This window comes from Schistocerca serialis, chromosome 5, assembly GCF_023864345.2.
Source record: "Schistocerca serialis cubense isolate TAMUIC-IGC-003099 chromosome 5, iqSchSeri2.2, whole genome shotgun sequence".
NCBI classification, from domain to species: domain Eukaryota; kingdom Metazoa; phylum Arthropoda; class Insecta; order Orthoptera; family Acrididae; genus Schistocerca; species Schistocerca serialis.
Genome location: NC_064642.1, coordinates 28376015 through 28400381, shown reverse-complemented (window position 1 = coordinate 28400381; position 24367 = coordinate 28376015). Strand labels below are relative to the sequence as shown.

The 24367-nt window shown below is 44.9% G+C and overlaps 1 protein-coding gene across 3 annotated transcripts in view; it reads right to left on the bottom strand.

Annotated features, from left to right (window-relative positions):
• The window catches only part of LOC126481433 (zinc finger protein 37 homolog), an 80351-nt gene that overhangs the window by 19872 nt on the left and 36112 nt on the right, over positions 1-24367 (bottom strand). For all 3 annotated transcript variants that reach the window (XM_050105182.1, XM_050105183.1, XM_050105184.1), the window contains exon 7: positions 8411-8546. In XM_050105182.1, the coding sequence (XP_049961139.1) occupies positions 8411-8546 (136 nt within the window). The remainder of the gene's footprint in view (positions 1-8410; positions 8547-24367) is intronic.

Here is a 24367-nt window from a genome sequence, read left to right as displayed (position 1 = left end):
AAGCCGCATGGAATTGCGTGCAGTTATTCAGTTTTTGAACACAAAGGGCACTGTGCCGATTGAAATCCATCGCCAATTGATGGAAGCTTGTGGTGAGTTGTGCATGAATGTCAAAAATGTTCATACATTGTGTAGAGAGTTTGCAGCTGGTCAGACCGAAATTCACGACAAACAAAGGAGTGGGAAACCGGCAATTTCTGAGGAGACAGTGTTGAAGGTTGAGGAAAGCATGTGTGAAGATCGACGGATCACCCTGGATGATCTCTACACATTGGTTCCTGAAGTTTCCCAGAGCACCGCTCACAGAATTTTAATGAAAACAGAAACACTGAACTACCGGAAGGTGTGCGCAAGATGGAAGCCACGCATGCTGACTGAGGATCACATGTGGCAACGAGTTGATGCTTCCCGCACATTTCTTCACCGCCTTGGAGCCGAACAGGACAACTTTCTGGACTCAATTGTCAAGAGTGACGAAACCTGGGCATACCACTTTACATCCGCGACCAAGCAACAACTTTCTGAACAGCATGGCGGCAAGCTGGTATGACATGAGCACACGAAAACTGCCACAGCATCTACAAAAATGCATCGACAGAAATGGTGATTGTGTCGAAAAATAGCAAAATGTTCAACCTGTAAACTGATGTAAGCCATTGTAGAAATAAACAGGTCTATGTACTTATAAAAAAATAGGAGTCCTTACTTTTGGGATTACCCTCGTTCAAATAATAAAATGACAATCAATAAATAAACCCAAAGTAACTGCAATATCAAAATTCAAAACAAAAATGTCGCAACATAATTTAGTAGCACACGATTTACACATAATAATAATAAAGTGGAACTCCAGTTAACTGAACGTGGACCAACAGAAACTCAGGTTATTCAAAACGCTCCAAACACTGCAAATCGAAAAAATTATATTTTACTGCATGGGAATAACTCAAGGGCAAAAGTGTGCTTAGTTATTGGTTGGTTTTGCTATGCTTTAGGGCACAAAAACAACTGGGGTCATATGTGCCCAAGTCAAAATTATAGAACACGAAGACAGAGAGGAGTTAAAAAACTACTATGTGTCAGTCCCAATTGACATAATAGAAGACAGCTAAAAACAGGCATGTGGGAAAGGGGCTAAAAAAGACACCATACAGAAATGTAGGTCCAAAACTTAAAATTAAATGGCCTTCGCCATTTTGCTTTGGCGGATAAAAAGTAAAACGTGCTTTGGTGGATAAAAAGAAAAACGCGGTCAACAGCCTGTGCGTCATTTGCTAACACGGATATTAACTCAGATGGCAAACCCTAATGGGAACGTAAAAGGTTAAAAAACGGACATGCCATCAGTAAGTGGTGGACAGTTAATACTTGGGCGCAGTGTGTACAAAGTGGTGGGATAGCGCCACTTAGGAAATGATGATGGCTAAAAAGGCAGTGCCCAATATGCAGCAGAGTTAAAATAACCTCCTCCCAGCAGGAGGGCCAAGAGGAGGTAGAGTCCAGCACTAAGGGATGAATGGTGTACAGCACACATAGACTTTGAAGGGCACTGAGTGAATCTGAGCAGAGGACACAACTGAAAAGGCTATGTCACTGGATGTACTCCATGGCCTGATACAAGGAGAAGAGCTTGGCTATAAATACTGAGGACTGTGCTGGAAGCTGATATAGACAAGGATGTCAATGACAAAGGCACAGCCGACAACACAGTCAGTCAGAGAGCCATCAGTGTACACAAACTAACTAACACGAAGTGCCATGTGAAGGTCACGAAACTTAAGGCGATAGACCGAGGCTGGAGAAGTGTCCTTAGGAAGCGAATGAAGGCAAGGTTAACATAGGCCGCTTCATGAAGCCAAGGCGGTGAAGGATTCACACCCACCAGGAAAGGTGCAGGTAGTGTGAAGTTAAGCCGTTATAGCAAGTGATGAAAGCAGACTCCAGGAGGTAACAAAGAAGAAGGACGAGCCCCATACTCACAATCAAAGGAATCATCAAAGGAGGAGGCATAGGATGGGTGGCCACACATGGAAGACAAACGACATGTGTACCTGCTGAGGAGAAAGTCACGGCAGTAGGACAGTGACAGTTCAGCAGATTCAGCATACAGACTCTTAACCAGGCTGGTGTAAATGGCGCCCATGGCCAAACGGATGCCACAATTGTGGATAGTGTTGAGATGGCTTAAGAGGGATGGGTGTGCACACGCATAAACAAAGCACCCATAGTCGAGTTTCGAACGGACAAGGGACCGATACAAACGGAGGAGGGAAGGACCATTAAGGACACATAGGCCATTGAGCAACTGCATACAGCGGGCTGCCAGGTAAGACACATGGGAGGAGCAATAGTGTTTCCTATCGAGCATGAGAAATTTCATTGTTTCAACAAATAGAAGGGCAACAGGCCCAAGATGTAAAGATGGTGGGAGAAACCACTTGCTTCGCCAGAAAGTCATACAGACAGTTTTGTCAGTGGAAAAGCAAAAGCTACTGTCAATGCACCAGGAGTAAAGATGATCAATAGATCACTGAAGATGCTGCTCAGTGACACAGGTCCATGGAGAGCTGCAATAAATGACAAAATCGTCAACAAAAATGGAGCTGGAGATGCCCAGTGGGGAGGTCATGATCGGGTTAATGCAATAGCAAAGAGGATGACACTCAGGATGGAACCCTGAGGCACACTGTTTTCCTGGATAAAGGTGTCCAACAAGGCACATCCTACATGCACCCTGAAAATGTGATATTTTAAAAATGCCTGAAGGAAACAGGGCACGCAGCCACAGAAGCCCCAAACGTAAAGCGTACGGAGGATACTAGTTCTCCAGCAGGTGTCGCAGGCCTTCTCCAAATCAAAAAACACAGCCACAGTCTGGGATTTCTGCAGAAAACCCTTCATGACATGGGTGGACAAAGTAATGAGATGGTCAACTGCAGAACGCCATGCTCGAAACACACACTGCATTCATTAGTAAATTGCGACACTCGAGCCACCATACCAGCCAGGCATGAATCATACGTTCCATCACCTATGCTAATGCAGCTGGCGAGTTGGGGCAGTAGCTAGAAGGAAGGTTTTTGTCCTTACCGGGCTTAGGTATGGGTGTGACAGTGGCTTCACACCAAAGTCCGTGAAATGTGCCCTCTGCCCAGATGCTGTTGTATGTGTTAAGCATAAAGTGCTTGCCCACAAGAGAAAGGTGCTGCAACATCTGAATGTGGATGGCGTCTGGCCCTGGGGCGGAGGATCAGGATGAACTGAGAGCATGCTTTAGCTCCCTCGTAGGCAGCATTGTAGCACTCATGATTCGGAGAAGAGAAGGGTATCGCCCGAGCCTCCTCCGTACTCACAATGTTGGAAGGCAGGGTGATAGTGGGAAGAGCTTGAAAATTCCACAAAATGGTGGCCCAACGTGTTTGAAGGGTCCATGATAACATCGTCTGCTACTGTGAGGCCGGAAATGGGGGAATGGATCTTGGTCCCAGAGAGCTATCAAGGTTGGCCCACACGAGAGAGGAAGGGGTGGAACTGTTAAAAGAACTAGTGAATGAAATCCAGCTAGCTGCTTGTCATCCTGCAGAATGCGACGATACTTAATCTGTTTATAATGAATGCAGTTCACCACCGTATGACGACAGTGAAAACGTGGAAAGCACGTCTCTGTGTGCGAATTGCATCACGGCATGCCCCAGTCCACCAAGGGATGGGGACACGATGTGGTAAAGAGGGCGTGCGAGGAATGGAACATTCAGCAGCAGTAAGGATAACATTGGTGAGATAGTCCAACTGGTCATCACAACTGGGAAGGGATCACTCAAGATGATGGGCAAGATGGGTGGTGCAGAAGATAGGTCCAAATAGGAATAGGTGTGTGAGGAGTCAGAAAGGAAAGAGGGTGCTCCAGTGTTAAGGCAGAAGAGGCTGAGAAGGTCAGCCAAGAAGGCACCTCTCTGACAGGTCCTGGGAGAACCCCAAAGGGGATGATGCGCATTAAAGTCACTGAGTAGCAAAAATGGAAGAGGTAGTTGCCCAATAAGCTGAAGGAAGTCTGCCCTGGTGACATCGAATAACGGAGGGACACAAATGGTACCGAGGGAAAAAGTCAGGCGGGGAAGGAAAAGGCGAACTGTAACAGCTTGAAGAAGGGTAATCAGGGAGATGGGTTGACTACGGTTGTCATCCTGTATGATGAGCATGACACCCCCATGAGATGGAATGCGGATCTCAGGGAGAAGGTCAGAACAAATCGGTAAGTAATGTGAAACCTCGAAGCGGTTGTGAGGGCGCAATTTCGTTTCATGACAGCAGAGTACAAGGGGATCCTGTGAAGCTAAAAGCAGCTGTAAATCCTCTTTGTGGGACCAAAGGCCATGAACGTTCCATTGGAGGACAGTTATGAGGAGTAAGAGATGTGGAGGTGTCAACTCGGCAGATGCCGAGTGACAGCCGGTGTGGAGCAATGCAGAGGCCGGCCGAGCTAGGGTATCTACATCTACATCCATACTCCACAAGCCACCTGATGGTGTGTGGCGGAGGGAGAAATGTGGTGACACCATCGAAAGGGACCTTTTAACTGGTGAAGGAGAAGACTATTTGCCTTTGGTGGACTTCTTCAAGCCCTTCCAGTTAGAGGAAGACTCAGGTGCTGTTTGGCTGGAGGGACAAAGGAAGTCTTCACCAGAGTACTCCTTCTGTCCTTTCCGGCCTACCAGTTGTATAGCTGGTGGCTTCGCCCCTTGAGGTGGTAGTTTGGCGGCTTGTTGCACAGCTGGACAGGGAGATAACTATGCTACCTTGACACTGCGCGAATTCACAACCTCGGATCAGAGGTTGTGTGTCTGCTTGGCCATGTCCTTCATGGAGCGAGGGGTAACAAGAACACAACTATAGGTACCAGACAGGACAACACAGGGTATGCGACTAGCCAGTAACTTGTGAGCTAATGGGTAAGGCACCTTTTCCTTTACCCGGATCTCTTGAACAGCCCACTCACCAAGCAAGATACATGCAACAATCCCGTGAGGAGGGGGGCATGGCCACCATTACAGTTGATACAGCGGGGAGAAGGAGGTGGACAATCGCCCTCGTGTGAATCCCTACCACAGGTGACACATTTGGCTGGGTGTCAACAAGACGTTCTAGTGTGGTCGACACGATGACACTGGTAGCAACACATTGGGTTCAGAATGTACGGCCAGACTGTGATAATTTCATAGCCTGCTTTGATCTCGGATGGAAGTACCACTCTATCAAAAGTGAGAAAGAGAGATCGGGCAGGCACTAAGGAGGAATCAACCTTTTCCATTACACAATGGACGGCAATGACACCCTGATTAGAGAGGTAAGATTGGATTTCGGCCTCGGTGAGACTGTCGAGCAGCCTGGTGTAAATTACACCACGGGAAGAATTCAGAGTTCTACGGGCCTCGACATGAAAAGCACAACTGGGGAGAAGCGAGGCAGCAAGCAGTTGTTGTGCCCTACCATCAGAATTGGTCTTGAAAAGCAAAGTGCCGTTCCGTAAATGAGAGCAGGGTTTCACAGGGCCAGCAATTGCATCAATACCTTTTTGAATAATAAACGGATTGACAGTGGTGAAGGACTGACAATCTTCCGTATGTGAGACCAGGAGGGGCCGTGGTAAGGCTCTTGGAATCATTAGCCTCATTATGTTCAAGTTTTGTAGACGTGGAGTGGGAAGATGATTGACTCATCGCAAGGAAATCTCCCATGATTGCCAGCGTCTCCGATGGTGCGCTCCTTCCAACTGGAGGCCCCTTGCACAATGGGGCACACCCGCCTTAGGTGACTGTTCACACCTCAGGTCACACCTCCCGAACATCTAACAGAGGGACCAATTGGCAATTTGGAAAGGTTACAGCTCAGGCGATCTCCCCTCATTGGGCCTGGTCTGTACCAAGGGGTATGCGTGAATCCTCTCTGTAGACCTGGGCCTGGGAATTACACGTTACCTAGTCACCTGTTACACGTCAGACGCATGGGCTGGCCTTCAGGGGCGCACAAGGAGGAAGAAGAAAAAAGGGAAATGAGGATCCTCAAACACCGAAGCAGAGGAATGGGAGGAGAAGGGAAACAAATAAAGGAAAAGAGAGTGAAAAACAAAGGTGAGACTGTGCTTATGTCAGCGACAGAATGCAGAACATTCCCAATAATACCTGAGACTTTTCCCCAAAGGGAGGGGAAAAAGAATAGCAAGAGAATAAACATGCAGCACGGTAGGGAAAAAATGCTGCAAAGGCTGTGGCCCTGTGGTAGCCAAGCACAAACCCACCAAAGGGTGATGAGCCCCCATGGTGAGGGGGGGGGGGGGGGAGGGGTTGCTCAGTTATCAGTCATGGCTAGCGGGGAGGGGTAAACACATGAACTTGAGTTGCTTCTACAGCTACCTGCTCACTAGTCTAAATATAGCTACACTGCCAACAAAAATGCAGTCAGATTGTTGTATGCATATTTTTGTGCTATGGTAACTAAGCAGACACGTTATGATTACTTTCACTTATAAATTAGTTGGTAACAAACACACTGAAAAAGGAAAATTGTTGCAGCTCATTACAGAGTCGGTGTTTCTACCATTCAGATTTTCTTTTAATGTAAGGGATTGAAAACCCATGAAGTCAAGATTGCACATGAAACCATCTTTATTTGGATCAATCCAAATACAGATTTCATGTGTGATCTTGACTTTCTGGGTTTTCAATCTCAAACACAAAAAAATTCACAGCAGATATCACAACTATGGTTGACAATGTCAACAAACCTGACATTTCAGAATGGCTGAATTCTAAATCTATATTCGAGAACAAGCTGTAAAAAATCTTCATAGAAAGATACTGCAGGAAAATGTTACAATGTCAGCTGAGATGTCAGGTCAGGAATGTATTTTATCCAAGCTCTGGGTGGTTAGACAGGTTTAAGAACAGATACAGCAATTGGCAACTGTATGTATATTAAGAGAAGTTATCTACAGATCCAGACACAGTTGATGTTTACAAAACAGAGTCTAAAGATTACACCGAAGGCTACACTAAGGACCATATTTATAATGACAATGAAACGGGTGTTCATGTCAAGACCCTGCCTACAAAAAGAAACCTCAGCTTCCTCAAAACAAACGTCTGCCGCCAGGCTGCAAAATGAAGATTGAATGGTGCCACAAGACATCACTGTATTTGTTCTCTTCTGTGTATTTGTTTATAATGTTAAGCCCAAGCACTACGGAACTGCTGGTTGCTGAAAACACGCGCAGCCCATTGGACTACAATCGCTGGCAGCCAGAGTATCAGCAATTTGTAGCCATCCATCCTGTACAGGCAGTTGGGATGTTTAATTATTTCAATAGCCTCCCTAACTTGGTGCTGCTGCATCCAGAGCTGCTGAGTACATTCTAAGGCTTCTTGAAAACTGGTAGACCAGCAACATTCCAGGTGGTATTTAGCTATTGCTGGTTTGCTGTGTAGATCCCATTGCATGTAGTGTTCAAAATTCAACACACAAGAGGTAACGAGTCTCCTCCATTTCAGCAATGCAGATGTCACCACATTCACATCAAAGTGAGTAAGCACCTGCAGTGTTGAGAGCATCTATGGAATCTTTCATGGGATTCAACAGATCTCTGATATCGCAGGTACGCTGAAATATAGGTTGTAGTTCCTCAAAAGCTCAAGATCTTGTCTACACAGTTATTGGCTCCTCTCATATATGGTGAGAGAGAAACAGGGAGTTGTTCTCTTGTTCCTTTGTTATTCTGTCTTAACTGTACCTCATAACTTATTGTATGTTTTTATTGTTTTAGTCATTTGCAACATTAACTCATTCTCTTAGGATATGTAAATGCTCACATTCCAGTAGAGATTTTTGGAAAGTATGATAGCTATTAGTCTCAACAAAGACTCCATCATCATCATCATCATCATCATCATCAACTCCCACATTTTTTCAGTGTGATTGACTAATGGTGTGCTTCCAGGTGTTTCCCTGGCTTCTTGTTTCCATTTTATGCACAATATTTTAACAGACGATCCAGCTGTTTTCCTCATGAAACATGTTTCATGTGACCACAAGGTCAGCCGGGTTCAGGGTCCGTTATGTGTAGTCGCTACTTGGGGTCCTAAATGGTTAGCAATGACTACACCTAACAGCAAAACCCACACCACCTGAGGAAGACAGCTGGATCAGCTGTCGAAATATTGTGTATATAATGGAAACAGCTCAGCACAACACCTCGAAGCACACAATTAATAATTATTATTACTACCATTAGCAATATTACATTTAATATACTACTGCAAGACCAATATTAAAGCTAAGATGTCAGTCTGGCTATTTAAATGCAAAAAATTGTAAGTAAAAATAATTAAACAAATATGTACACTATTTCTTCATTTACCTGCATGGCTCCTGTAATGACTGATAAGTGTTGTAGGAGCAGTGAATGTTCGTGGAGGGTTGCAGATGTGGCACTCTAATGATTCGACAACATTTTCTTTGCGCTTCATTGAATCAATCATTTGGATAGCCATTTCCTGAAATAATGACTCTATTAAGAATAGTACATGTTACTCTCTTTCATTATAACTGGTTGAAAAATACCACAGCTTTTGGTATTACAATTCTGGAATAATTTTTTCTTCTTCTCTTCAAAACAAACACAAAAATGTTGCGCATCTTCATTTAAGGACAGATAAAGACAAAAAGAGTAAAAGTAAGCTCCTATTCCAGATAAATGGTTTCTTCTGCCACTTGTGTCTCACTTTACTGTAATAGCCACAAGTGTATAAGACATGGCAATGATTTGTTTTATATTTTCTGCTTATTTGCTTCTCCTGAAAGTATGAAATTCAAAAAGCTTTTACATAGAACTAACCAAACATTCCAAGTTCTGTGAAAAAAATATAACTTATAAGGTCGGAAGTCATAATTTTTTCTTTTTACCAATGTTTCACTGTTGTTCGATGGAGAAATCTTCACAATATATATGGTGGCTTTTAAGTTCTTAGTGAATGCTTATTTTTTGTTACAGTTTCAAAGGGTGCTGTCCTTTTTGCCATTTTGATTTTCAGTAAGTACTGGTCATAAATGTGAATTAAGTTGTGAATTTGGTAACAGTACTGAACTTCTGAGATATTGACATAACCATATTCTTTGTAAGACTGTGTATGAGATCAGATACGTTGGTCAGAGTAAGGCAGAGAGTAGCAGTCAGTGTATGCTGGACAGTCTGGCAATGTACTTGGTTTGAAATAAATGGAACCTGGTGCACCGTATAATGGAGGCAGCATTATTTAAAAGGGATTTTGTAATAAGATGTTTTGAGTAAAAATACTGAGGAAATGAGATTATATTTATGGAAAAATGATAAAGTCAACTTTTAAGGTAACCCAGCTTTTTTTATATACTTGTAACTGTGGAGTTTCTTGCTGTTAGAACACTGTGTACGGTTAAAATGGTTCTGAGCACTATGGGACTTAACATCTGTGGTCATCAGTCCCCTAGAACTTAGAACTACTTAAACCTAACTAACCTAAGGACATCACACACATCCATGCCCGAGGCAGGATTAGAACCTGCGACCGTAGCGGCAGCGCAGGTCCAGACTGTAGCGCCTAGAACTGCTCGGCCACGTACTGTTAAAGTTTGCTGTAGAAATTTTATAGTGAAGCACACGGACTTGTCCAATAGTTGAAACAAATATCCAGGAAGACAGCTGTACACAAGAGTTATTCAGAAATATTTTTGCTAACTTGTAGGGTGTGAGAACTTATGAAAAGGTGTAGTGTTGTCGTGGCTTAATGAAGCCTAGTTAAACTTGGAGTATCTGTTCTCATTTATCAGTTGTTATGTCTAGTTCCTCATTTTTCATTTGTACTTTCATGATTCTCTCTGCACTCTTCCATTGCACATCGTGAGTGGGGTACTGAGACGCATTTTATGAAAATTGGTAAAATACCATCTTGCACTGCACATCGCAAGTATGGCAAATCTAATTTGGTTATTGACAATCACATCAATATTCCCAATAGCAACCGGTTACAGGGAAGACAAGCTTTCCATGTACACATGAGTCAATGGATTTAATTACCACCAAGGCTTATGTTCATTGTAAGACACATTGATCGTCAGAGTTTATTTGTGAAACTAATATCATATCACTTCAGAGGCTTAATACCAGTAGAAGGTTTCAGTAAAGTGCTAGCCTGCAAATTTTTATGCAGTTTTATCAGAAAGTCAGATGCATTAATTTTTATGTTCATTTGCTGTGCAATTACAATAGCAGTTCTGGTACAGTGATTTTTTGCAAGACTAAAGATAAGGATTAGCAATATTCAGGACTAACATTTTAATATCAGTCATTTGTTTTGTAGTCAGATGACATATGGTAATTTCATTAAAAACAGATTGCTTCCTTGTAGATGAATTGTTTAATGTATCAGTTACTTTGGATTTCACATTGAGTAGTGTGAGCTCCACATATTACCGTTCAAAATTAAATTTTCACATTGTTCTGTTGCCATGCCCTGAGATTTACAAATTTCAATATCAAAATAAGTTTTACACATTTCTCAGATACCAACCTGACATTTACCAATGCGAGTATTAAAAGATTTTAAAATAATCTTTCAAGTTGTCATGTAAGTTTCCGCTGTACAACTATTTCTGAAATTGTCACTACCAGGAAGGATAAGACTTAAAGTTTGAAGTTTGTGACTGGAAAGCAAAACTGAAATCAGACGATTGCACTGACATTGTTCTTCACATAATTGGGAGCTTGAACATTATTAGGAAGCTTCTCGGTAAAGTTCCAAGTAAAGAAGGGTACACTTTCAGACTGCATGAATCCCCCTAAATTTAAAGCATGTGTTGTTAAGTTAAATATATGGAGGAAAAAGAGAATGGCATTATTCCTAAAATTCAAGTAATTCATTTATCCTGCACTAGATTGCCAAGTACACAAGATGGATTACCTAGTAAGACATGTGAGAATTATATGAAAATTTGATAACATTTTAATCACACAAATGAAGAGGATGGGTATTTACACAGCACAGTCAACAGACCATCAAGCAGGAGCCATTGAGTTAACACAAGTTTGAATACTATTAGAGGAGTCTCGAGATGCACACCAATAGCCTCGACAAGTTCAATGTTGTCCACTATTGTGACTAACAGTGGCCCTTAACCAGCCCCATTACTCAATTAAATGTCGGGCAGCAAATACTAATAACATAGGGCTGATTGGTGTCAGATTACCCACTCCCACAAAAATATACTATTAACATCAAGAAAGAAATTATATTCACATTCCACAATTCCTGGAAAGTGCTACCTATACGTGCCCATTTCAAAATGTCATTATGATAAAAGGCCCAATTCTATGGCTTCAAAAGTACAGTTTAGTATCTTTTGCAAACCCATATGACATGTAATGAGTGATCATCCACTACTGTGAGCAGTAGTCAGCTGCAATGTTATACCATTTATATATTGCAACCAGTTTAGTGTTTTACAGCTACTTCTGTGCAGAAGTGAACAGTAACTATTTATCTTGACTAAGTACAGCTTTTTAATTTTATGGGTGTTGATGTCCTCCAATTCTAGTCATGCAGAGCATTTCAGCCACCTTTACACATTGTCATCATCTTAGTTCCTTAAACGAATAGAACAGACATCTTTATATGATCTTAATTCTTTCATGTACTTAATTACATTTATTTAATAGAGAAATATGCACCTGGAGTGTGCTTGGTATGGATGGATGTAGAGAGAATATTGGCCACAGTCTTCATATAATAGAAGCAGCATTGGCCACAGCTGACAAACCTCAGACTAATGACCAAGCCTTTAGTGACAATAGGATTTCTCATGTCACATTCCATACACATTCAGTGGGAAACCCGACACCAATGTACTAGACCTGGCTGATTCATCTCAGATAGGAATGCTGTTTATGCAGCACCTCGTGTCCCGCATTACTCTTCACGGCTTTTCTTCCACCCTGTAACCCAGTGCTGTTTTTCCTTTGTTACTATTTTCTAATGCACAACTATACTCAGTGTCCAGCCTTCTTTCTCTTCTTTCCTGTGTTTCTGTTGTCAGCTTACAAACCATACTGCATGCTCTATTTATGAGACACACTGAATCAACCATCTCAGCCGAGCACAACAGACAACTGCAAGACCACTTTGATTGTGTAGCACCTCATGTCCTGCATTACTCCTGGAAATATTGTTAATCCTATACCTCCAAATAGTCACTCTTCCAGTCATGTTACTTCCCATAGCTTCCTGGGCCACACGAAGTTGTATCTCATCCTAGAAATCCCTCCCCATCCCCACTCCTCCTTTCTATTCCAGTTCTCACCTACTAACTTCACCTACTCTAGTCAGATCTGCCATCCCCCTTCTTCACACTTATCCACCCACAGACATGCATCCACGTTACAGTCTTTCTATTTATTTTTTCTTCTTCTTGGGTCTTCACGCCCATTTCAGTTTGATTTCACCTTTCACACATGGAGGATCTCACACAGAAATTCAGATGTTTTGAAGCCATGCAAAGCCAGTTTAAGGGGGACACAAGCCGCCACTTGGAGTGCCAAGCTGAGAGGGTGTGCTAAAGATTCCACAACTGTTGACATTTCCATACAAGTCTTATCAATTCATAGCAGCCACTTGGGGCACCAAATGGAGAATGTCGCCCAGGATATCCAAGTGCAAAACTTTAACACACCACGTATCCCAATTAAATAGTGAAAGCTGACAGCGTAAGCATACAAGGGAGGGGAAGAGAGAGGGGGAGGGGGGAGAGGGAGAGGGGGAAGGGGGAGAGGGGGGAGGGGGGAAGAGGAAGGGAGAGGGGGGAAAGGGGGAAGGGGGAAGGGAGAGGGGGGAAAGGGGGAAGGGGGAGAGGGGAAAAGGAGGAAGAGGGAGAGGGGGAAGGGGAAGAGGGAGGGAAGGAGGAGAGGGGGGAAGAGGGAGGGAAGGAGGAGAGGGGGGAAGAGGGAGGGGAGGAGGAGGGGGGGGAAGAGAGAGGGGAGGAGGAGAGGGGGAAGAGGGAGGGGTGGGGGACAGGGGGGAAGAGGGAGGGGTGGGGGACAGGGGGAAGAGGGAGGGGTGGGAGACAGGGGGGAAGAGGGAGGGGTGGGAGACAGGGGGAAGAGGGAGGGGTGCGAGACAGGGGGGAAGAGGGAGGGGTGCGAGACAGGGGGGAAGAGGGAGGGGTGCGAGACAGGGGGGAAGAGGGAGGGGTGCGAGACAGGGGGGAAGAGGGAGGGGTGCGAGACAGGGGGGAAGAGGGAGGGGTGCGAGACAGGGGGGAAGAGGGAGGGGTGCGAGACAGGGGGGAAGAGGGAGGGGTGCGAGACAGGGGGGAAGAGGGAGGGGTGCGAGACAGGGGGGAAGAGGGAGGGGTGCGAGACAGGGGGGAAGAGGGAGGGGTGCGAGGCAGGGGGGAAGAGGGAGGGGTGCGAGACAGGGGGGAAGAGGGAGGGGTGCGAGACAGGGGGGAAGAGGGAGGGGTGCGAGACAGGGGGGAAGAGGGAGGGGTGCGAGACAGGGGGGAAGAGGGAGGGGTGGGGGACAGGGGGAAGAGGGAGGGGTGGGGGACAGGGAGGAAGAGGGAGGGGTGGGGGACAGGGAGGAAGAGGGAGGGGTGGGGGACAGGGAGGAAGAGGGAGGGGTGGGGGACAGGGAGGAAGAGGGAGGGGTGGGGGACAGGGAGGAAGAGGGAGGGGTGGGGGACAGGGAGGAAGAGGGAGGGGTGGGGGACAGGGAGGAAGAGGGAGGGGTGGGGGACAGGGAGGAAGAGGGAGGGGTGGGGGACAGGGAGGAAGAGGGAGGGGAGGGGGACAGGGGGGAAGAGGGAGGGGAGGGGGACAGGGGGGAAGAGGGAGGGGAGGGGGACAGGGGGGAAGAGGGAGGGGAGAGGGACAGGGGGGAAGAGGGAGGGGAGAGGGACAGGGGGGGAAGAGGGAGGGGAGAGGGACAGGGGGGAAGAGGGAGGGGAGAGGGACAGGGGGGAAGAGGGAGGGGAGGGGGAGAGGGGGGAGAGGGAGGGGAGAGGGACAGGGGGAAGAGGGAGGGGATGGGGAGAGGGGGAAGAGGGAGGGGGAAGAGGGAGGGGGAGAGGGGGGAAGGGGGAAAGGGGACAGGAAGAGGGGGCGAAGAGGGAGGGAGAGGAGCTAAGGTGTCGGGGAGGTGGAGGGGGAGATGTTGGGGGAGGTGGGGGGAAGTGGGGGGATGTCGGGTGAGGGGGTGAGGTGTCGGGTGGGGGGGGGAGATGTCGGGTGAGGAGGGGGGGAAGATGTCGGGGGCGGGAGATGTCGGGTGAGGAGGGGGGGAGATGTCGGGTGAGGGAGGGGGGGAGATGTCGGGTGAGGGAGGGGGGAGATGTCGGGTGACGGGGGGGGGAGATATCGGGTGACGGGGGGGGGGAGATATCGGGTGACGGGGGGGGGGGGAGATATCGGGTGACGGGGGGGGGGGGAGATATCGGGTGACGGGGGGGGGGGGGGAGATATCGGGTGAAAGGGGGGGAAATTGTCGGGTGAAGGGGGGGGGGGGGAAGATGTCGGGTGAAGGGGGGAAGATGTCGGGTGAAGGGGGGGGAAGATTTCGGGTGAAAGGGGGGGGGAGATGTCGGGTGAAAGGGAGGGGGGAGGTGTCGGGTGAAGGGGGGGTGAAGGTGTCGGGTGAAGGGGGGGTGAAGGTGTCGGGTGAAGGGGGGGTGAAGGTGTCGGGTGAAGGGGGGGTGAAGGTGTCGGGTGAAGGGGAGGTGAAGGTGTCGGGTGAAGGGGGGGGGGACGTGTCGGGTGAAAGGGGGGGGATGTCGGGTGAAAGGGGGGGGATGTCGGGTGACGGGGGGGAGGATGTCGGGTGACGGGGCGAGGATGTCGGGTGACGGGGGAGGAGGATGTCGGGTGACGGGGGGGAGGATGTCGGGTGACGGGGGGGGAGGATGTCGGGTGACGGGGGGGGGAGGATGTCGGGGGAGGGGGGAAGGTGTCGGGGGAGGGGGGAAGGTGTCGGGGGAGGGGGGAAGGTGTCGGGGGAGGGGGGAACGTGTCGGGGGAGGGGGGAACGTGTCGGGGGAGGGGGGAACGTGTCGGGGGAGGGGGGAACGTGTCGGGGGAGGGGGGAACGTGTCAGGGGAGGGGGGAACGTGTCGGGGGAGGGGGGAAGATGTCGGGGGAGGGGGGAAGATGTCGGGGGAGGGGGGAAGATGTCGGGGGAGGGGGGAAGATGTCGGGGGAGGGGGGAAGATGTCGGGGGAGGGGGGAAGATGTCGGGGGAGGGGGGAAGATGTCGGGGGAGGGGGGAAGATGTCGGGGGAGGGGGGAAGATGTCGGGGGAGGGGGGAAGATGTCGGGGGAGGGGGGAAGATGTCGGGGGAGGGGGGAAGATGTCGGGGGAGGGGGGAAGATGTCGGGGGAGGGGGGAAGATGTCGGGGGAGGGGGGAAGATGTCGGGGGAGGGGGGAAGATGTCGGGGGAGGGGGGAAGATGTCGGGGGAGGGGGGAAGATGTCGGGGGAGGGGGGAAGATGTCGGGGGAGGGGGGAAGATGTCGGGGGAGGGGGGAAGATGTCGGGGGAGGGGGGAAGATGTCGGGGGAGGGGGGAAGATGTCGGGGGAGGGGGGAAGATGTCGGGGGAGGGGGGAAGATGTCGGGGGAGGGGGGGAAGATGTCGGGGGAGGGGGGAAGATGTCGGGGGAGGGGGGAAGATGTCGGGGGAGGGGGGAAGATGTCGGGGGAGGGGGGAAGATGTCGGGGGAGGGGGGAAGATGTCGGGGGAGGGGGGAAGAGGGAGAGGAGTTATCATGAGTTGTTAGTATGGAAAAATGATCTCGAACTGGTCATGATGCCTTGTGTTACACAAGTTGGTGCCAAGGAAGACAGTGAGATCTGCAAATGATTCACCATGTTTCAACAATGACATTACGAAGGTTCTACAAAATCAATGTGTCACATAGCAGATTCAAATGATGCCAACTGACAAATGAAAGCTGAACGTGCCAAACAAACAAAATAGCTTAGAAAGAAGCATTCATTAAGTTTTAAAGCAAGGTCTCATCTGCTGAGTTGTCATAAACTCTAAAAAGTTTTGCTCCTACGTAAAATCAATCAATGGAACAATGTAGTCCATCATCAACCTTCGTGCTGTCAAAATAGAAAACAGCAGGTGAAGGGCAAAATAATAAGTCTTGTCTTCTGAAATTTGTATACTAAAGAAGACCACAATGGTTCTACATATGATGATCACACAGCTGTGGAAACTTAAAAACAGCTCAATAGAGGAAAGGTCGCAGGTCTCAATGGGTGCCCATTAGATTGTTTAGGCAAAGGAAATGGCAGCACGTAGGTCACTGGAAGAACTAACCACATCATGTGACTGTAAAAAGGTGCAAGTTGTTCCTATGTATGAGAAAGATTGCAAGACCATTAAGCAGAACAATGGCTCTATTTCACAGACCTCAATTTGTTGTAGAATGGAAACATATACTGTACTTGCATGATTACATTTCTGGAGACAAAACAAATCCTATATAGGAATCAAGATGTCTTCCCCAGGCACCGACTAATTAAAACCCATTCTGATTTAACAGAAGTGTTTTAACAAAGTACAAGTGACACACAAAGGATGTCGTTTACAAAATGCTTGTTTAAAGAATTCTAAGTACTGTTCATTGGTACAGGTCCTCATCAATTTGGATAATATAAGAGATTAAAAGATTAAAGAAAAACTACACTATCTGTAATGGGTTTGTTTGACCAATGTGTTGTTGAGACACAGAGGTAAAAACTACAAGGAAGATGATGTGCATAGTGGAGAGCCTTATGAAATTCTGAGAGTCCACATTCCAAAATGAGTCAATAAACATGCCACGCCCGCTGACAAATTGGTTATCCCAAAGAGGCATCACACTCATACTTGGTAACACTGCCCGGAGGTTTCAGACTGACTTCACAGGCTCGATTCTGTGAGGAAGAGAGTATACAAGTTTCTTCAGGTATGCTATATCCAGCTGGGCTTCTTATCGACGGTGAGATCACAGAGCTATACAACTGTAGGGATGCTGACTTATATCTCACCTATTGATCCAAAAAATCCTAGACTTTCCTACGGTATTAAGATTCAATGATTTAGTGGGTCAGTCAATGGATGCTGAAGTGTTGCATAGCCCTGTGAACATGGCTGTCATCACCTTGGGGAAGAGTAGTGTGCAGAGTTCCCTCATGAAGAAGACACAGACGGAAGGGCAATACCTGGGCCACTGAGAATGTTCACAGAAACCGAATGAGTAGGTCCAAGTTGTGGCATCAAAACATCAAAGAACTATCTCAGATTTAACTACAGTCTGTGGGTTAAATACCTCATTGGGCTATCGGTGCATTCAAGGCCTCAAATCACTTGAAAGGAAGCAAAATTCTGACTCATCAAATCACACTACGAGCCTCCCACCAGCAGCTACTGTCCAATTTGTGTGTTGTTAGACCCACTGAAAATGCTTTGTGTGTCAGAGTGACCAATGGCCTTGTGTGGCACTTGGCATCAAATATCCATCGCAAGCAGTTTCTTTTGCAATGTTTGCTTGGAAACTGGTTGAGATAGAGTGCCATTCATTCACCGACCACAGCAATTTCTGGGGATTTTAAACCAATTCACAGCACCAATTGTCTCCGGTCCTGTTCTTACACAATGCTGGATTACTCCTTGTATACACACTGGGCAGTCTGTGTTTATACTCTAACAAATCAGATAACATCACTCCTGGTGTTCTCACTGACAGACATGAACACTACAGCGTATTTATACCATTCCATCAAATCTCCATGTCGACCCATGTTTCTGTGCCAATTCCATATAACTGACTGTCATATACACACTGCTTTATTGCCACGATGTACGTAAGTGTTGCTGTGTGTGTGAGGGTGGGAGGGAGGAGAGGGGACAGGAATCACATGTTCCAGCACTGGATACATTTGAACCTAGCAAAACAGTTCCACACACTCTAAAATGCTCTAAAGCTACCAGCTTGATCTTTAAAAGTGACTAGCATTTAATTTGGTGATCTTACTCTCAAAATGTGCTTAACAACAGAACTAAAATCAAAGAAGTTTGAACTCTTACAGGTGGATACCTACAATCCATGTTTCTGCATGTCAGCTTTAAATGGAATTACAGAGAGGGGGGGTGCATGAAACTGCTACACAATGTACCCTCTCCCACATGCTTAGAGTGGCTTCAGGAGTACAGATATAGTTGAAAGTAACAAATGCACAGTATATCACGTTGTTTGATTAAGTTGTTCCCTCTTAGAGTTTGAAATATCCACAGTCACAGAAAACTCATTTCCATTTGTACTAGAAATCACCAGCTCACAAACAATCAAGAGCTTTGATTTGTTTCAAACAGAACAAGTGGACATGCTGCCCCAACCACACTTTTCAGTTAATAGTATCATGAAAAGAATAAAATGCTACACGTGTTAAATATGATACAGAGAGTTGCAGACAGTTACTACAAAAATATAGGTACACATTTGAGCTTTTAGCCAAAAACTTCCTCAGAGAGGAAAAAAAAAACCAAAACAGGAAGGAAAAATACACACACACCTCATGTACCCATGACCACTATTTCCGACCACTCCAGTCAGAATGCAACTGTGTCACGTCAAATGGAAGCAGCAATCCAAAGTGGGGTGTGGAAGTCGGTGGGATAGCAGGGTACGAATGTGGGGAGAGATGTCAGGGCTGCCTGGCAGTGTGTTCTGGAATTGGATGTGGCAGGACAAGACTGCCACACACAGCATCACAAGGCCATGGAGGGGGGGAGGGAAGGGGGGATGGGGAGCAGAAAGGAGAGCAGCAAAGAACGGTAACAACAGGTGGGTGTGTCTTCAGAGAGCAACACAATGAGGGTGACAGGGACATGAACTGGGCAGAGGTTGTATGACAAAGGCCCCAAAAACAACTGGGTGGAAGACATAGGGGTAGTAGGTTACCATTGGTTGAGGCGAGGATGATATTGTGAGTGGAATATGTGTTTTAAGCATAACTTACATTTTGGCAGTTCACAAAAGCTGGTGGCAGAGGGGAAGATCCAGATGGCCCAGACTGTGAGACAGCTATTGAAATAAAGCATTTATTTGCAACTGCATGTTCTGCCACAGGGTGATTCACTTTGCTCTTTGCCACTGTTTGATGGTGGTCCTTCATATTGGTGGGCAGCTGGTTGGTAATCGTACCAATACAAAAGCTGTGCAATGATTGCAGCATTACTGGCATGTGGTGTGGCTGCTTTCACAGGTGGCCTGCTCTCTGATTGGGTGGCCTAACCCTGTGACAGGACTGGAATAGGAAATGCTGGGATGGTTTATTGTGCAAGTCTTGCACCTAGGTCTTCCACAAGGATATGAATCCTTGTGGCAAGGAGTAGGGTTTGGGAATGGCATAGGGATGGACTAGGATGTTGAGGTGGTTCGGTGGGTGATGGAACACCACCTTCAGAGGGGTGGACTGGATCCTGGATAGGATGTCCCTCATTTCAGGGCATGATTATGCATTGAGCCCTGATGAAGGATGTGGTTCACTTGTCAATATTCCAACCTAGAGTTTTCAATTAAACACACATCCAATGATACCTAAGACTAAGTAAAAGTTTTGAAGGCATTGATTTTGTTTAGTTGAAAGGCTGTAGCGGCCAACATCAGTGTACTGAATGATATGTCCAAAGAATTATAGACTAACATATTTTTCAAATTGTTTCACAGTACAGGTATCTGCATCAACATTCATTCATTCGTATTTCAAGCATAAACCGCCCAACATTGGAATCAACAGATTACAATTATTTCTGATACAAAATTTATGCACAATCATCATATAACTGAATGTATTGAAATACACAGCTGGCATACTCTTCATTCACTATCTGAACACAAAATGAGCTCATTCGATAGCAGCAGTTGTTGAATGCTCAGATCAACTTGCATAGAATTGATACTGCATCTGATATCAATGAATAAAAGAAAGACTGTGGCTACGAAAGGAGAAAAGCATCTAGATGCCAAATGCAATCTCAAAGTAATACACTCAGTGCCACATCGAAATTGTAGAAGAGCTTTGGAAATGTTCTCAGTTCAATATATGGTTGATACAGAATGAATACTGCAATGAAGGTAATTTTGAATGTTTCTCATTAGTTTTAACAATACAATAGGGTTGAAAATATAATTACACTAATGCTTGAAAGTGCAATTTGTTCACCAACAAAGAGACTATGGTATCAGTCTTTCAAAGCTCAAGGTGGGTCCATGAAGCACTACAGGTGATAATTACAGCGATAAGGAAGTCATTCATAAAACTGCCACAGGAGCGCCAGGGTCTGCATGCAATCTGCTACAAGACTGTACATTTCCGGAGAGAAACACTTCTGGAAAATCAGTTTGCACTCAGCTGTATTGTCACTTTATTAAACAACCAGTTTTGATCATAACTTTCACTTAACCAGGTTCAGTCATAAACAAACCATCCTCAGGTATAATATGATTTCATAATCAGATATATGACATCATAACTATTAACAAGCATCATGTCATAAACCAACATGTTATTTCAAATATAAATTTGGAGCACAGAATTGACATGACACTTCACAGTCATGCAATGTGCTTCACTACAAATCTACTGTATGCTATACATACTCCAGGTTCTTAATTTAACATGTTGGTTTATGATGTGACACTGGATTATAGTTTTAGTTTGTCATACATCTGATTATGTCAGATTATCATGTTACATTATACCTGACAATGGTACATGTATGACAACTGATTGTTTAATAAAGTGACAATATGGTTTTGTGCAAACCACGATTTTCTGAAAATTTCTAAAAGTTTTAAATCATGGTCTCCTCAGAATAACAACATTTTTTGTAATGGTTGTAGCCCATACGCATTTCTACCTCCCATAAACTAATCCTATCTTTTAATCATCGCTGTGATGGCACATTTAATTTTGTCTGCTGATTTACTAAACCTCTACAATTCCACGCAATACCACTTACATGAACTCTTACTCACAGAAAAGTAACAGTTTTACCCAACAGTCTCCAAACTTTGTACACTTTCAATAACATTCCATTTACTAACTTAGTGTGTGAATACATCTAACTAATGCCATTAGGTGAATAACATTTCCTCGCAGCACGCAAGTACACAAGAGACTAAAACATTCAGAGAGACACTACCGGAAAAGATGTGCAACAGCATCACACCTCACATCTCACTGCAAACACTGCGAAGTTTTCTATAATAATGGATTGCAGAGGTGACATGAATTACAGTGAAGTTTGTTACTGAATTCTATTGCAGATATTTTATACATCATCATTGCACTCCGACAGTATTGGTTCTAATTGGGTAGAGAATAGTTGCATAGTATGTGAGGCTACTGCAGGAGAAGAGTTCTAAATTTTAGCCATTAACTATACACATTTTTTTAAAAACATTATTGGAGAAATCAATAATCACAATATGTTAATGTGATCTTCAGTCCAAAGACTGGTTTGATGCAGCTCTCAATGCTACTACTCTATCCTGCGGAAGCCTCCTCATCTCTGAGTAACTACTGCAACCTACATCCCTCTGAATCTGCTTACTGTATTTCTCTCTTCGTCTCCCTCTATGATTTTTATCCCCCACACTTCCCTCCAGTACTAAATTGGTGATTCCTTGATGTTTCAGCATGTGTCCTACCAACTGATCCCTACTTCTAGTCAGGTTATGCCACACATTTCTTTTCTACTTCATTCTATTCAGTACCTCCTCATTAGTTACAAGATCTACCCATCTGATCTTCAACATTCTTCTGTACCACCATGTTTCAAAAGCTTCTATTCTCTTTTTGTCTAAACTGTTTATCATCCATGTTTTACTTCCATACATGGCTACACTCCATACAATACTTTCAGAAAAGACTTCCTGATACTTAAATCTACATTCAATGTCAACAAATTTCTCCTCTTCAGAAACACTTTTCTTGCTATTGCCACTCTATATTTTATAGCCAATCTACTTTGACCACCATCAGTTATTTGCTGCTCAAAAAGTAAAACTCATCTACTACTTCAAGTGTCTCATTTCCTAATCTAATTCCCTCAGCATCACCTGATCTAATTCAACTACATTACATTATCCTTGTTTTGCTTTTGTTGATGTTCATCTTATATCCTCCTTTCAAGACGCTGTCCATTCCATTCAACTGCTCTTCCAAGTCCTTTGCCTGTCTCTGACATAATTACAATGTCATCAGCAAACTTCAAGGTTTTTATTTCTTCTCCCTGGACATTAATTCCTACTACAAATTTTTGTTTGGTTTCTTTTACTGCTTATTCAATGTACAGACTGAATAACATTGGGGACAGGCTACAATCCTGTCTCACTCCCTTCTCAAACACTGCTTCTCTTTAATGTCCCTCGATTCATAAATGCCGTCTGATTTCTTTACAAGTTGTAAATAGCCTTTCACTCCCTGTATTTTACCCGTGCTACCTTCAGAATTTCAAAGGGAGCATTCCAGTCAACATTGTCAAAAGCTTTCTGCAAGTCTGCAAATGTTATAAAAGTAGGTTTACCTTTCCTTAACCTATATTCTATGAGAAATTGTATGGTCAGTATTGCCTCGCATATTCCAATTGCTCTGGAGTACAAACTGACCTTCTCTGAGGTCTGCTTCTATCAGTTTTTCCATTCTTCTGTAAAGAATTTATGTTAGTATTTTGCAACCGTGACTTATTATACTGATAGATAGTAATTTTCACATTTGTCGACAACTGCTTACTTTGAAATTGCAATTATTACATTCTTTTTGAGGTCTGAGGGTATTTCGCCTGTCTCATACACCTTGCTCACCAGATGGAGGAGTTTTGTCATATCTGGCTCTCCCAAGGCTATCAATAGTTCTTATGGAATGTTGTCTACTCACGGGGCCTTGTTTTGACTTAGGTCTTTCAGTGCTCTCACAAATTCTTCACACAGTACTGTAGCTCCCATCTCCTCTCCATCTACATCCTCTTCCACTTCCATTATATTGCCCTCAAGTACATCTCCCTTGTATAGAGCTTCTATATACTTCTTCCAACTTTCTGCTTACCCTTCTATGGACTGACTTTCCATCTGAGCTGTTGATGTTCATACAGATGCTTCTCTTTTCCCCAGATGCCTCTTTAATTTTCCTGTAGGCACTATCTATCTTACCCTTAGTGATATATGCCTCTACATCCTTACATTTGTCCTCTAGCCATACTAGCTTAAACATTTTGCACTTCCTGTCACTCTTGTTTTTTAGATGTTTGTATTTCCTTCGCCTGCTTCATTTACCGCATTTTTATATTTTCTCCTTTCATCAATTAAATGCAGTATCTCTTTTGTTACTCAAGGATTTCTACTAGCCCTTGTCTTTTTACCTACTTGATCCTCTGCTACCTTCACTATTTCATCTCTCAAAGCTACCCATTCTTCTTCTACTGTTTTCTTTCCCTTGTTCTTTTCAATCGTTCCCCAATAGTCACTCTCAAACACTCTACAACCTCTGGTTCTTTCAGTTTATCCATGTCCCATCTCCTTAAATTTCCACCTTTTTGCATTTTCTTCAGTCTTAATCTACAGTTCATAACCAGTAAATTGTGATCAGAGTCCACATCGGCCCCTGGAAATGTCTTACAATTTAAAATCTGATTCTGAAATCTCTGTCTTACAATAATCTTTGAAATTAATTGTAACAGTCTAGATCGCAAGGCACATTTATTGAAGGTGACCAGTTTCAATCATCATATGATCATCGGGCAGGTAGGTTGGAAAATTTAAAAAGGGACATGGATAGGTTAAAGTTAGATATAGTGGGAATTAGTGAAAATCGGTGGCAGGAGGAACAAGACTTTTGGTCAGGTGAATACAGGGTTATAAATACAAAATCAAATAGAGGTAATGCAGGAGTAGGTTTAATAATGAATAAAAAATAGGAGTACAGGTAAGCTACTGCAAACAGCATAGTGAACGCGTTATTGTGGCCAAGATAGACACGAAGCCCATGTTTACTACAGTAGTACAAGTTTATATGCCAACTAGCTCTGCAGATGATGAAGAAATTAAAGAAATGTACGATGAAATAAAAGAAATTATTCAGATAGTGAAGGGAGACGAAAATTTAATAGTCATGGGTGACTGGAATTCGAGAGTAGGAAAAGGGAGAGAAGGAAACATAGTAGGTGAATATGGATTGGGGCTAAGAAATGAAAGAGGAAGCCGTCTGGTAGAATTTTGCACAGAGCATAACTTAATCATAGCT